Genomic DNA, 14,297 nt, shown 5'->3' with positions numbered 1-14,297 from the left:
AGGATTTTGAGGCAGGCATGTCTAAATAGGGAGGCTAGACTGCAGTTGAACTTCCCCTTTTTGCATTTAATTTTAATGCTTAAGATGAGTCATTAGACTAATTACAAATTCTCCCAAATCTGCTTAGATCCAATTATTCTTAAAATATTCAGTCATTAGAAACAGTACAAGCATCTTTATTTAAAAAAACAAAAACAAACACATTTAAGCTAGTATGTAGGGCCCTTTGATTTCCACGATGTGGAAAATGGGGATGGAATCCAGTCATAAAAATGGAATTTAGTGTATAATGTGGAATGTCATGGAACTTTCCCAATTTTAGATGAATACATCAAAAGTAGGCTAGTACACTTAAATCAAAACATGATATGGACTAGTGTCTGTAAATATTAAGCTGCAAAAAAACTTTTTTGTTCCGCGTGGCGTAGCTGACACAGAACAGCATACGCTGTAAACGGAGGTCTTATGGGTTTGGAACGACATGAGGGTGAGTAATCAATGACAGAATTTTCATTTTTGGGTGAACTATCCCTTTAAAGGTCTTCACAGCAACCCGTCAAAATAAACGTTCGGTTTAACTTGAAGAAACTGTAACAAAAATATATTACTTAATGTAAAGATAGTGCTACTACTGTTAATACAATTACTATGAAAACTTATTTTTTAAGGAAATTTTACCAGAAAATTATTTACCAGAATTTATTTACCAGAAAAATATAGGCTAAATAGACAACAGTATTTCTGGAAAAAAACTAATAATCATATTTATAAAATCAATTAATTAAGATGCATTTGATTGATTAGACATGCTTTTTGGTTAATCACATTTTTAGTGTCTAAAAAAATTTGAACTGAAAAAATTAAAAATTAAATCCAGAAAAATTCAAATAGAGGGGGGGGGGGGGGGGGGGGGGGGGGGGGGGGTGGTGTCTAGGAAAAAGTAAAATGGATTTAATAGGGACCTAGGTATGGTTTCATTGTTTGGCGCATGTGGCTAGTAAACGATCACAATGGTCAAAATCTGAATGCTGAGTGCTGAATAAATTCATAATGAGGCAGGACAGGCTCATAATCATTTTAGTCTGCGCTGTCTGATTCGGAGAAGAACGGGTTAACAGGAAGATAATGCGTTATTGCTTTCTGACTTGGATGTGCGGAAGTGCGCAGCTCTGAGCCTCCGAGCGCTGACCCTTGTGTTATACGGCTAGGGCCTAGGATTCATATCCATAATGTGCTCAATATATTCTGCTATGATGACCGCAGGCTAGCTTCATCTGTTGAGAGGAACCCCTCTGTTAAAAACAGCTTCCTCTTCCAAATCCTATCCAAGCCAAGCAGATAATTCACGGATGAAACGCATGATATGTGTGTGCAAGCACATTAGCTTACGCCCAGCAGCTAAACAATTGTAATATATTTTGGAGGGAGAAACAAGAAAAAAAAAAGTATAAGTATGTGGATTGTGATTGTGTGCTTTTAAATTAAGCTAATGTCATAAAAATTATATTAGTTTAGTTTATTTATATAATTAGCCTGAAATATTACACCTTGCGTGTCCATTCCCATGCATTTATTTATTTTTATTTCATTATTTATTTTTATCAATTGTAATTACGAGTATCAGAATTAACAGTATTTTTCTAGTGAGGTATATTGTGTTTTACACCCTTTTACGTCTTGTGTAAATGAAATATCTCCTTTCATTTATTTAATTACCCAGATGTCCGTGTTTGTTTTAAGTTGTCAGCTCTAATTTAAGGTGGCTTGTTTCAAAGTCCCATTTTGTTTTTTCACTTGGACTTCAGTATCACGCAAGCAGATCAAACAGTCTAACTTTACTCTTCCTATCAAAGTCATCGCAGCTAATGTTTTGGGGTTGGAGAATGATCGGTGTTAAATTTGATCACTTCAAAAGTGCCGCTTTTTCCTACTCTTTGGTTAACGTGGGGATAAAGGCTGTCCCCTCTGAGAAGGTTACGATTACCGCCAGTTTTTCTGTGTGTTTTCCCCTGGAGGACGTGAATATGTAATCCTGCAGCCGAGCGGCGCAGATGCAATGGAATTAAGCTAAAGAAAGTCGATAGGAGAGGCCACGATACTGCAGAAATAATACATAACAGATCTCCTCTATGAGCACGAATCTGTCCTGGGGGAGGGAGGGAAAATTACAAATCACATGCTGCAATGTAACTTCTCTTTGGCTTTCGGTATCAGTTGTGTTGACGCTGGTTTAATCGCATCAGAAAACAAGAGTATGGAAGAGAAAACAACCCGCTGGATGCGGGTCCCGTATGACCAGGAGGTCTTGTTTGCTTGGCCCTGGGCACAAGGTCACCTAAGAGTACCATGCTTTGGTTAGACAGGCAGAGAGCTGACCCCCTTCTTCTGCCGCACCCCAGGGTACCATCGGTGGTCTCCTAACCCGCAAGCCCTCTCCCCCCTCACATCTAACATATCACCTTCAGCACATACCACAAGGACAGTGTGTTGATGTCATAATCATTGTGTATTCCAGAGTGCACAATCCTGTGACATATCCATTTGGGAGTGCTGGGTTTTGTGCTTGTTTGTACTCTGGTTGTCAGCTTTAACAAACCCATTTGCAACACATTTTGCCAATAACGCAGGTGTTTTATTTAGGTGCGTTCCTCTGTTTATTCCATTGTGGAATAAATGAGTCGCGAATATTTGCACCAGCTTTGAATGAATATTCAGATTTGACGCCATTTACCCAATTAAAGGAATGTTAAATGAACCCTGCCTTGCAGTATTTTGATTGTGCCGAGCATCCCTGTGAAACTGCATTTTCTGTTCGCCTTTGTGCAATCTGTTCCCTATTAAGCTAACATAAAATTTATTTGACAATTTCATCTGAATTGAGAAAATGATCTGACACAGGTTTTCTAATAAGTAGACGTGTAGCTCGGATAGTTTATTTGTGCTAAAAAAATTGTTTCCACCTCAGAGGCAGAAAAAAGAACGTTTGACTTCAAGGGGGTTCAGGGAGATGAATCGCAGTCGTCCAGAAAACCTGCACTTCTATGAATGCTTACACTGTTATCTTTTTGTCTTCTTTAATATGAATTTTTGATGTTTGTCATTTTAAAATCTTACAGCTATACCAAAGCAATATGTGACAAATGTTACCAAACGTAGTGACCCAAAATAATTTTGGACACTTAAATCACACTTTAAAATATCATTAGATAACAAAATATCAAAGCAAACAAACAAAAAGGCCTTTAAGTCAGTGCTGCTCAGGTGTCCTTGCAGAGTAACCACAGGTGGAGCTCATCATATTAACTATTTAGTATTTTTGAACAGCAGATATTTTATAATCTTACGGTTTACGACACATTAGATTAAATAGATTGCATTGGGGAAAGACTGAAAAAGTTAAAATTTCATACTTTTTACTCAAGCTCAACTGTAGGGGTGTAACGGTACACAGTACGGTTCGGTTCATGCAGTAAAACAACCAATACAGTCAGTCACTGGCAATCAATCCAAAAGGGGGCACACATGGTAATGCAACAATAACTGTCACAACAGGAAATAGTAGAAGGAGAGACAATCTACGCACAACCCAAAACAGATTGGCATGCAAGGGCTCGAAGAACCGCCTGCTTGTTTTGGGAAAGTTTCAGGTTCTGGAGGTGCACCGGTTCGACCGGCTATTAATCGAAAGCCTTTATTTTGGCCAATCTCTATTCCAGAATTGCACAAACTGCATTGCAATCAATTCCCCACATGCAATTTGTGTAGAATTTTTATAAAGTATGTAAAGAGGAGAAAGTACTGTACAAGGCAAATCAAGCTCACTTTTCTTGAAGCTTAAAATATAGGAAAACAAATATGTGCGGGTTTATATGAACATACCTTTGAGAGGAACTGACCATCTTCATTTTTCCATGGCATTTTCTTTTCCTCTTACCTCCATATAATATTACCTCCATTAAATATTCATTTAACTAATGTTTATAAGCGCAGCTGTTTAGTTTACAGTGATAACCAAGGCGCTATATCTCTGCTGTTCCGTAAGCACCACCTGCTGTCAGAGAATAAATTTGCATTTTCACTCTGTCCGTCTGCTTTTTTGTTTTGTGCAGGTGTCTTATTTAGCATAATTTCACAAATAAATTTTGCTTTAAATTATACAATCTAATTCCAATCAAAAACAACTGCTCATGCTACATGTAGCACTACTGTCTGTTAAAAAAAAACAAAAACAAATCATGTTGTTCCAAACTCGTATCAAGCCATAACCCCAAAACGTTACACCCCTACTGAATTGTGCTCCTAGGTTTACCTAGTAAATATCTTTTCTGTCAGATAGCAAAGTTTATGATCTCACTTATGAACTGTAGAAAGGACCAGAAAAAACCTTTGTGTTATATTCATTAATAGTCAATTATTATTTTCTAATAACCTAGCATATTTGTAATAACCTAGCATGTTTTCCTTGAAAAGAGTCTTTGGGATTATTTAAAAAAATGCTACTTGGTTTGATATTTTGTTATATAATATGACTTAAGTGTTCAAATATGTTTTGGGAGCACTGTAAGTTCATTTTTCTTGCGGTCGGTCGAGAGTCACACTGTTCATTAAGCAAAGAAACACTAAAGACATTTGAGGTGATTTCAAACACAGTTGATACACTGAAATAATAAATCTTCTTCTGCACTTTATCCTCCTTTGACACTTTCCTCACAAAGCAGGGATTTGAAATGACTCATAACAGGAGGCATGTTGATTTTCTCTTGATTGATATCCTAGTCTCTATGTTAGGACATGCTGTGTGCTGAGTGGAGGCATGACTGGCTTCCTTTGGTTTGCTGTGTCTGGGGCCGTATGGAGAGTGACAGTGGGGAGTCTGGACTGAGCTTTCCCAGGGGCCGGCTCACCGGGGCCGCTGTCTGGGGGACGGTCGCTTAGACAAACATATACAGCGCTCGATCACACGTTTGTCTTTCTCACCACCCCCCATACTCTCATTTATTCTCTCGCTCCATCATTACTCCTGTCATTATTTTCTCCTTTTGATGTGAGGGCTTCTTGTTTCTCTCTCTTTCTTCTCTTCCCCCTTTGGAGAACTATACTCATGGGCTCTTATGCCAGAGGAATCTCTGATGTGATCATGTTGCTTTGGACGTTAGATTACCCTAGCAATCTTCTTTAAGTAAAATGGAATAGAATTTCTTTCTTTTTTTTCTCATCGAAAGTCCATTTAGCCCATGTCTCTGAATTACACAGCAACCCAATACTGTGTGATGCATCAAATACAAGAAGACAATGGGATTTCCCATCTCTCTTACAAGAAGTAAAAACATTGCTTTGTGTAACAGGATTACACTCAGACATTGCAATCTTTCTCCCATGAGCTCGGATACAGAAAACGATAAATCTAATGATTTCAACCCTGCACTCAATCTTGCCATAAGGTGGGCAACTCTTAGCTTTCGTACGCCAAGAACTGGTACTCGAAAAAGCTCGCACCCCAGGAAACGTGCCAAGACTTGCCCGGCAGAGACTCACGGATTAGACGACCTCGCAAGTTGGCGTCTTATGCCGTCTGTGTTCTCAAACTCCCAAGTCCCTCTCTCACTGTATGCTTTCTGATTGCCATTTTTACATCTTTTTCCTCCTCCACTTAATCTTTGATTGTGATGCACCTTTATTGTTTGCGCCTGACGAATGCTGAAATACTCCCAGATCCGTGACAGCTCTGGAGGAGAAGCTGACACATTTTCACGTCTGAGGAGATGTTACAGAAGCTCATTACAGGCCATTGACTAGATGAAATACTGGTGATGGCACTCTGGAAATAAACTGCTCTTCCTTTGTCGGCGTCTAGCAGCTGACTTTCCTCATCAGTCTCTGTCTTTTTTTTCTTTCTCTTCAGGAATCAGAGAAAAAAGGACTGATGGAAAAAATCCACATGGTTCAAGAAATTGTGCTTACAGTTCAGAACACTTTAGATGAAGTGGCTTGCATTGGGGAAAGAGTGAAAAAGTAAGAATAGAGCATTTTATACCTCTTATGAAGCTCACGTATGCAGTTATGCTCATAAGCTTACATACTGTGTTAAGTTTTTTGTTGAATAGATTCATTCATCTGTTTTTTTTTTTTTTTTTATGAACCCTCTATTAAAAATACTGTTTTAGTGGCACATTCAAGTTCATAAATTTATAAATACCAAAGATTTATTTGTTGGTAAATACCTTCCTAACATATGATTTATCAAATCCATTTTTTTTTTTACTTAAGTGACCTATTCCTATTGTGATTATTATTTATGCCTTTTCGTATAATGCACTATTTTTTTGTCTACTTTATTTATACAGTTTTATACCTTCAATCTCCAAAATTTTATGGCTTCTCAAAAACGTATGTTTTTTTTTAAATAATAATGTAATCTTAGATTTTTATTTTATTTTGCACTAAAACTCTGATGTAGGAAGGTTTATGTTAACCTGAACTGTTAATAATTACAGTAAATGTATTAATATAGTATTTACAGGTACATCTAAAAAAATTAGAATATCGTGAAAAAGTTTTTTATCTTATTTTTTAACTTATTTCAAAAAGTGAAACTAAAAATATTTTCGATTCATTACATGTAAAGTAAAACATTTCAAGTTTTTTTTGTTTTAATTTTGATGATTAGAGCTTACAGCTCATGAAAATCAAAAATCAGTATCTCAAAATATTAGAATATTTACATTTGAGTTTCAATTAATGACCATCCCTACAGTATAAATTACGGGTATCTCTTGTTCTTTGAAACCACAATAACGGGGAACACTGCTGACTTGGCAATGATCCAGAAGACGAACATTGACGCCCTCCACAAAGAGGGTAAGTCACAGAGGGTTATTACTGAAAGAGGTGGCTGTTCACAGAGTGCTGTATCAAAGCATATTAAATGCAAAGTTGAGTAGAAGGAAGAATTTGGGTCGGAAAAGGTGCACAAGCAACAGGGATGACCGCAAGCTTGACAATACTGTCAAGCAAAGCTAAGTCAAACACTTGGGAGAGCTTCACAAAGAGTGGACTGAAGCTGGAGTCAGTGCATCAAGAATCACCACGCTCAGACGTCTTCAGGAAAAGGGCTACCAAGCCACTTCTGAACCAGAGACAACGTCAGAAGCATCTTACCTGGGCTGTGGAGAAAAAGAATTGGACTGTTGTTCAGTGCTCCAAAGTCCTCTTTTCAGATGAAAGTAAATTATGCATTTCATTTGGAAATCAAGGTCCCAGAGTCTGGAGGAAGGGTGGAGAGGCACAGAATCCATGTTGCTTGATGTCCAGTGTGAAGTTTCCACAGTCAGTGATGATTTGGGGTGTCATGTCATCTGCTGGTGTTGGTCCACTGTGCTTTCTGAAGTCCACAGTCAACGTAGCCATCTACCAGGAAATTTTAGAGTACTTCATGCTTCCTTCTGCTGACAAGCTTTATGGAGATGCTGATTTCATTTTCCAGCAGGACTTGGCACCTGCCCACACTGCCAACGGTACGAAAAGCTGGTTCAGTGACCATGGTGTTACTGTGCTTGATTGGCCAGAAAACTCGCCTGACCTGAACCGCATAGAGAATCTATGGGGTATTGCCAAGAGGAAGATGAGAAACACCAGACCCAACAATGCAGGTGACCTGAAGGCCGCTATCAAAGCAACCTGGGCTTCCATTACACCTGAGCAGTGCCACAGGCTGATTGCCTCCATGCCACGCCGCATTGATACAGTAATTCATGCAAAAGGAGGCCCAACCAAGTATTGAGTGCATAGAAATGAACATACTTTTTAGAAGCCTGACATTTGTTTAAAATATCCTTTTTTTTAATTGACCTTATGTAATATTCTAATTTTCTGAGACACTGAATTTTGGGTTTTCATTATCTGTAAGCCATAATCATCAAAATTTCAAGAAATAAAGGCTTGAAATATTCTATTTATGGGTTTCACTTTCTGAAATGAGTTACAAAAGAGATTGACCTTTTTCATGATATTGTAATTTTTTGAGATGTACCTGTATGTACTTGTATAGTATGTACATTTAATTTGTGTGTAAATTAACTCTGCTTGTGTCTCCATTGACAGCACATTCAACTGGTCAGTACCGTTCTTGTCGTTTCTGGCCTGCCTGGTTCTATTTCTAGCGACTGCCACCTTGTACTACATCCCACTGCGGTACATAGTTTTAGTGTGGGGTAAGTAAGTGAGACACCATGTGTAGCCCTTTCACCCACTCATGCGTGATACTCCAGTGCTGCTGTTAAGCTGTCTCCACTTTCTTTTAAATGGAAGTCATGCAGAGGTGTTTTAGAAAGAGTCACACTTTGCTGTCTCTGAGCTTTGAGCTTGACTCTTTTACTGATGCCTGACGAAAGCTATTTAAAAAGTGATCCATTTCCATAACTCTACCTGTGACAGCTGATCAGAATCATGAACATGATCCGCTGTTGGCTGGGAAGGTCAGCTGCACCTCTCCTGACTGAGGCTTTGTAAACCTGTGAAAGTTTGATGATGTATGTACAGTAAGAGAGAAAGAGTGAGCGAGTGAAGGCATTATTCTGCTGTTAATGACCCTAATTTTGCCTATGATGTTTGGTTTTCAAGTGTGCAGGAAAAAAAGAAATGTACACATTCTTATAAAAAAAAAAAAAAACTTTTTTGCCTTAAATATGAAATTCTACATATTTGAGGTTAGTAATGTTTATGAAATATGTCTGTTTGCTTACCAAGGCTGCATTTATAATTAAAAATACAGTAAAAATATTATTGCAATTTAAAATACATTTAAAATATATTAAAATAGAAATCTATTTTAATATAGAAAAGTACCGTTTTCAGCTGCCATTACTCCAGTCACATGATCCTTCAGAAATCATTCTGATATGTTGATTAGCTGCTCAAGAAACTATTCCTATTATTACCAGTGTTGAAAACAGCTGTGCTACTTAATATTTTTGTGGAAACAGTGATACATATATATTTTTAGGATAGTCTGCTGAATAGAAAATTCAAAAGAAATGTATTTATTTATTCATTGTAACATTATACATGTCTTGTCACTTTTGATCAATTGACGGTGTACTTGATGAGCATTAATGTATTATTATTATTATTATTATTTTTAAAGAATGTTCTTATCTTCAAATGGGAAAATTATGAAAATTTGTTGGTCAGATAATGTGGGATGTTTTCAATGTTGGCTCAATGATGTCACTGTTGCAGTTATATGGCATCATACAGTAGAGTATACCGTGATGACCATGTAGCAGACCACATGTATATATTTATATGCACGTATGATCACAAACAGTATGAATTTTATACAGCATATAAAGTGACAAATGTTTGTTGGTTCAAGGTTTGTTTTGTCAGTAAGATACGTGCAGGTGCGGCGGATAACTTTATTTATTAATGCACGCTTGTTTTCACAGGTGTTAACAAATTTACCAAGAAGCTTTTCAACCCATATGCCATTGACAATAATGAAATACTGGATTTTCTCAAGAGGGTGCCTTCTGATGTTCAAAAGGTAAGGGTCCAGTTTTACATTTAGAGAAAGAGGGAGGGACAAAGACAAGGAAGGAATTCCCTGAAGATGTCTGCATTATTTGCACTAACAGAATTCCCAAGTGTTACCCAGGATATTTCCTCTGGCTGTGTTTGATTATTAATGGACTCACGCCTTTAAAGGCGCCCCCCGGCCCAATTATTTCCCAGCATGTCTTGATGGAGTCACCCGGCTGCCTGGATGGGGTCTGCTCTGATCTATCCTCGGCCGTAACGCTTCAGCCTTGTCCCTGATTATCAGTTTTGTCGGCCTGTGATAAAAGAAGGGTGCTGTTGAGGGTTCAGGGATTGGCTAAGGGGTCGGTGTCTGCACACTGGCAGTGTGGCGGCCCCCGTCACATCAGGTTGGAGGACTCGATTAATGAAGTGTTGAGCCAACGCCATCCTGCTGGGCGCCATATGTGATGAAACATTAACCATGGCTGATATGTCATTCGGGGTTACATCATAAGCCCACGGACGTGCAGCCAAACTCTGAGAGTCTTGCTCTGTCTTCCGGACCCTGAGCGAGATTCTGAAGTCGGGATGTGAAGCGGGTCCTGCTGTGATAATTCTCTCCATCATCAAGGCTATTTAACTGTTGTCAGTGCTTCCTGTCCTTCTCAGATACTGGAGAGCTTGAGTGATTGGCTCAGACGAACCTCCCGGGACGAACCTCTGCAACTTTACGTTAACATATGTCTGTGTGGTTGGATGAAGCCAGCATGACACACTGGTTTTGGCATGTGGAAGCAGCAAGTTGGCAAAACAAGATGGAAACCATTGCTGAGTTTTTAAGCCTTTTGAAGTATGTTTTCGTGGTTGGATGAACTGCCTGCTGTTCATTTAAATGGAACGCACCAAAAATGGGAAGACAGAATGATCTTTAGAAAAAGCTAAAAAAGCTCATGCCACTTTTTAAAGAACAAAATGCCAATAAAATGGCACAGTGGTCATTTAGCATACCAATAAAGACCAAAAAGGTATGCAAATCCTCGCTGTCCCTGTTACGTTTAACATGTCCGAACCTTTATGCTAAAAATGGATTGACCAAATAAACAGCACGTTACAAAAGCTCAAATTGACTCCTGTCTCACGGTTCTGAAAATGACTTGGCAATTAGTACCTGTGCTGTTCTTCAAACGAAAACCCTCAAAACTGGACTTCATACAGCAGCCCACTGTCCTAAAATAAGCAGCATCTGTCAGTTCTGAGGACAGTTTCATGTTCTGAGGCTGCCGCGTCTCTTTGTTCCCTTGTGCTCCATCTCCCATTCTCATAATCAGGGCCTGGTAATTAGTGTGCAGTCCCTACCTTGCATATACACCTCCAGGTTATTGTTTAGTGGAGAAACAAACAAGAAAAGCATTTGGACGCATTCTCCACACTGTCGTGTCCCATCAGCCTCATGCCGCATTTAATTATTTGTCGATGCTGTATGTTGTTTGGACTGCACGGTGAACTTGGACAAGAGAAGATGCCTTTAATTCCATATTTAGACGCTGATGATGAAATCGTAGGGAATGCTTTTGGAGGTTATTATTACAATCCAGGAGCACTTGGGCTCGATAATGTGTCCAAAATATTCTTTATGATATATGTATTGAGTAGTGGTCGACAAGTATTGATTTTCCGATATCTTGGAGAGCTGATGACCAATATAAAGCCGATATATGATATCACACTGATTAATTTCAAGATTTAAAAAAGATAGTAAATAACACATGCTGCAAGTAAATTAATAATTATTTGACATATTTACTCAATTAGAAATTAAAAAAATAATCAATATAAAAAATTCTGGATTTTATGAAGTTTGCAAGATTCACTGAAATTAATATTTATTAGGTAGCTAAAGATTGGTTTAAATTATATAAATGCATATTTGCTGACATCATATGAGGAAATTTTACAGTGTCTGCGATAAAATGCTATAATACTTCTTCATATACCGTGTCCTTTAACAGTGTATTAAATTGCTTAGTCTTTTTGCAGAAAGAGAAGGACTGACTTTTTAGTCATATAGCCAGTGCTTGAAGTGGGTCGGTACGCAGTAATATTTTACCGGCACTTCTATATTTTAGCCTTTAGAGTACCTGCACTTTTTGTGCGTACTAGCACTTCTGACATGTTGCCGGTACTCAGAGTAAAATCGTCAGGGTCTGGGTGATTAGGCTATATGATCCCAAATATGATTAGAAATGATATAGAAACTATGTAAATCACACTACCCAGGCAGGATCACCGCTCATCTCGACCAATCACATGAATGAACGCAAGCAGAGTTGGTCTACTTCATTGTGTGGTGCGCGAGAGCATGGGAGGCGCACGGAGTAGTAGAATAATAATTAATTATTGATTACTAATTTGAATTAGTACTTTATAACGAAAATCATATCTTAAAATGAAAAGAAGCAGGCTTTTGCAATCACATCATTTTAAACCGTAAACTGGAAAGTCCAAGGATCCAGTGAACGAATTCAAACATTAAGCTCAAAACAGCGCTAATGCAGAGAAAACATGGCCGATTTCATCATCGATTACGGAGAGAATAGTGACTTACGTCCAGATGTCAGTAAAATTATTCTTTTCAGCGTGTATTTGGCTTAAAAGCAAGAGTGTTTTATTATGAACGCTGATTATGCGGTGGTCAGAGATTTAGCGATTCTGAATGGATCCGTATATTAAAGGCAGGCAATTTAGTGGTCTTTGGCGTCTCCCTGTGGTCCTGTTTGGTATTGCAGCTTGACTTGTGCTAATTTACGATACATACATTGTGAATTATTAAAAAGTACTTATTTAATATAAATAAATAAATATTTACGTGGGGGTGGGGGGGTTGGTTCAGGTGAGTACCGGCACTTCTTTTTTCCCCACTTGAAAAAAGTGGGGAAAACTTTTTCCCACTGCATATAGCTACTTCTTATTAAATGTTCAAAAGATGTGTTTTTGAATGCCAGATCTGAACGTTTAATTGCAGTCTAGTAGTTGTATGTGGATAAGCTGTGAGCTGCAGGAAAAATCTTTATTCAGTTGCTCAGTGAAACTCTACTTTCATCATGACGACCTTCACCTCTGACCTGAGTTCACTCCCTGCTTTAAGTAAAGTAAACAGCATGTTCATCTGAAACGGGGGAAGTGTGTGATCATCTGTAACCGCAATGCCCCAGTCAGAGCCGTACAGGCACTTACTCCTGCCTACAAGCTGCTATAATTAGTCTCCAACAAACTTTTCTCAGGAAGGACACAACTCGCAACTCCTCGGTTTGCGAGGACCTAAGACAGCGTGTCTGCTCAACCGGTATAGTTCCCTTATAGGTGGGGGTGGTGTAGTCACCGCTGTGTCGGTACGGAACTCTTGACTTTTCCAATCTTTCCTCCTTGTGATTAATCCCCTCTGCTCCTGTGTTTAAAAAATGATTCATTACAGCCGCGCCCGCCTGGCTTTCCCCCTGCACCGGCTCTCCTCTGGGGAGCCATTACCGTGAGCGGGCCTCAGCTCCGATTACCTGCATCTGACCAAAGAGCTGTTTGTTTTTACAGGTGCAGTACAGCGAGCCGAGAGCTGAGCTTGGCAACCAGGGCCCAGCGAAGAAGAAACGCTTACGCTGAAACCCGACGGACGTGTCGGATGAAAGGGACGGACAGCGTTTCAAGACATGGTCTGTTTAAGTCATAATGCCCCGTGTGAGTGGAGGAGGAGCCCCCTTGTGCCAAACCACCCTATTTCCACTGAGGTGTATTCATCGGTTGTGTGATACTGTGCGTGTGTGTGTGTGTGTGTGTGAGAGAGGGGCCCATCCTGACAGTGCCCTTTGGCCCTCGCGAACTCACATGGTCACAGTGTCTGAGCATATGAAGGTAAAGACGAGCTTCACCAGCCTCTGCATGTGGTCATGCTGAAATGCAATGAAATACAACGCAGCCTTTTCATATATTAATGTCTTTTTAGAGACCACATTCTGGTTCATTTAACAAACTAAACATACGTGCTTCCTATTGCTTGTGTTTACAGCAGGGAATATTTAAATGAGGGCAAAATATATTTATGATATACTTGTTTAAACAGTTTTAAGTGCCATTTATCATTTTTATTTCCGCAAATGCAGCCTACTGTTCAAAATCGTTATTTTATAATGTATGCTTTTTGTTTATTCTATGAATCTTCCATGTTTTGTACATTTATCCAGAAGATAAAGATGACTTAAAAAGTTTGACATCTTAAATGTGTTTTTCTTCTCTCGCGTCCTTAACTCTGCGTTATTTGTGAAAGATACACACAGTATTATTACCCAGCCCACACTTCAGAAGAGGATGCTGGTCACTGTTGGAGGAAAACATCAAAGTCTCTGTGTCCAGAGCAGTCAGCTAATGCACCGATTTTGTAGTTCGCTGACAATAACAAGGTCCAGATGAGAGAGCTCATCTCTCATAAAGAGGGAGGGAGACTGAGAGAGAGAGGAAGAGAGAGTGAGTGAGTATATACACTCCATACACCGCACTTAGCGTCTCCCATTTTCATTAAAATCACCTCCAGTGCCTAATGGCTCTCTACTAGACCCATCACTCTGTAGTGTTAGCACCAGTGATGGGGCTTCAAGTAGAGCAAATGGAGATTTCCTGCCTCATCAACTTATTTATTCATATTACAGACATATTCCAGCCTCTCCGTTATCAGAGAGTCATTTTTACAGAAAGCAACATTTCCAAAGTGGTGCATCTTGAATGTTGGCATT

The 14,297-nt window shown here is 39.0% G+C and overlaps 1 protein-coding gene across 3 annotated transcripts in view; it reads left to right on the top strand.

The window, feature by feature from the left end:
- The window catches only part of LOC306888474 (multiple C2 and transmembrane domain-containing protein 2-like), a 54,221-nt gene extending 40,437 nt beyond the window's left edge, over positions 1-13,784 (top strand). For all 3 annotated transcript variants that reach the window (XM_079446807.1, XM_079446809.1, XM_079446808.1), the window contains 4 exons: positions 5,903-6,012; positions 8,101-8,210; positions 9,447-9,544; positions 13,105-13,784. In XM_079446807.1, coding sequence (XP_079302933.1) covers positions 5,903-6,012; positions 8,101-8,210; positions 9,447-9,544; positions 13,105-13,173 — 387 coding nt within the window. In that variant the 3' untranslated portion in view covers positions 13,174-13,784. The remainder of the gene's footprint in view (positions 1-5,902; positions 6,013-8,100; positions 8,211-9,446; positions 9,545-13,104) is intronic.
- Positions 13,785-14,297: the final 513 nt, after the last annotated feature.

This window comes from Barbus barbus (assembly GCF_936440315.1).
Source record: "Barbus barbus genome assembly, chromosome: 22".
Classification (NCBI taxonomy): Eukaryota; Metazoa; Chordata; class Actinopteri; order Cypriniformes; family Cyprinidae; genus Barbus; species Barbus barbus.
This window is presented reverse-complemented; position numbering and strand designations above follow the sequence as displayed.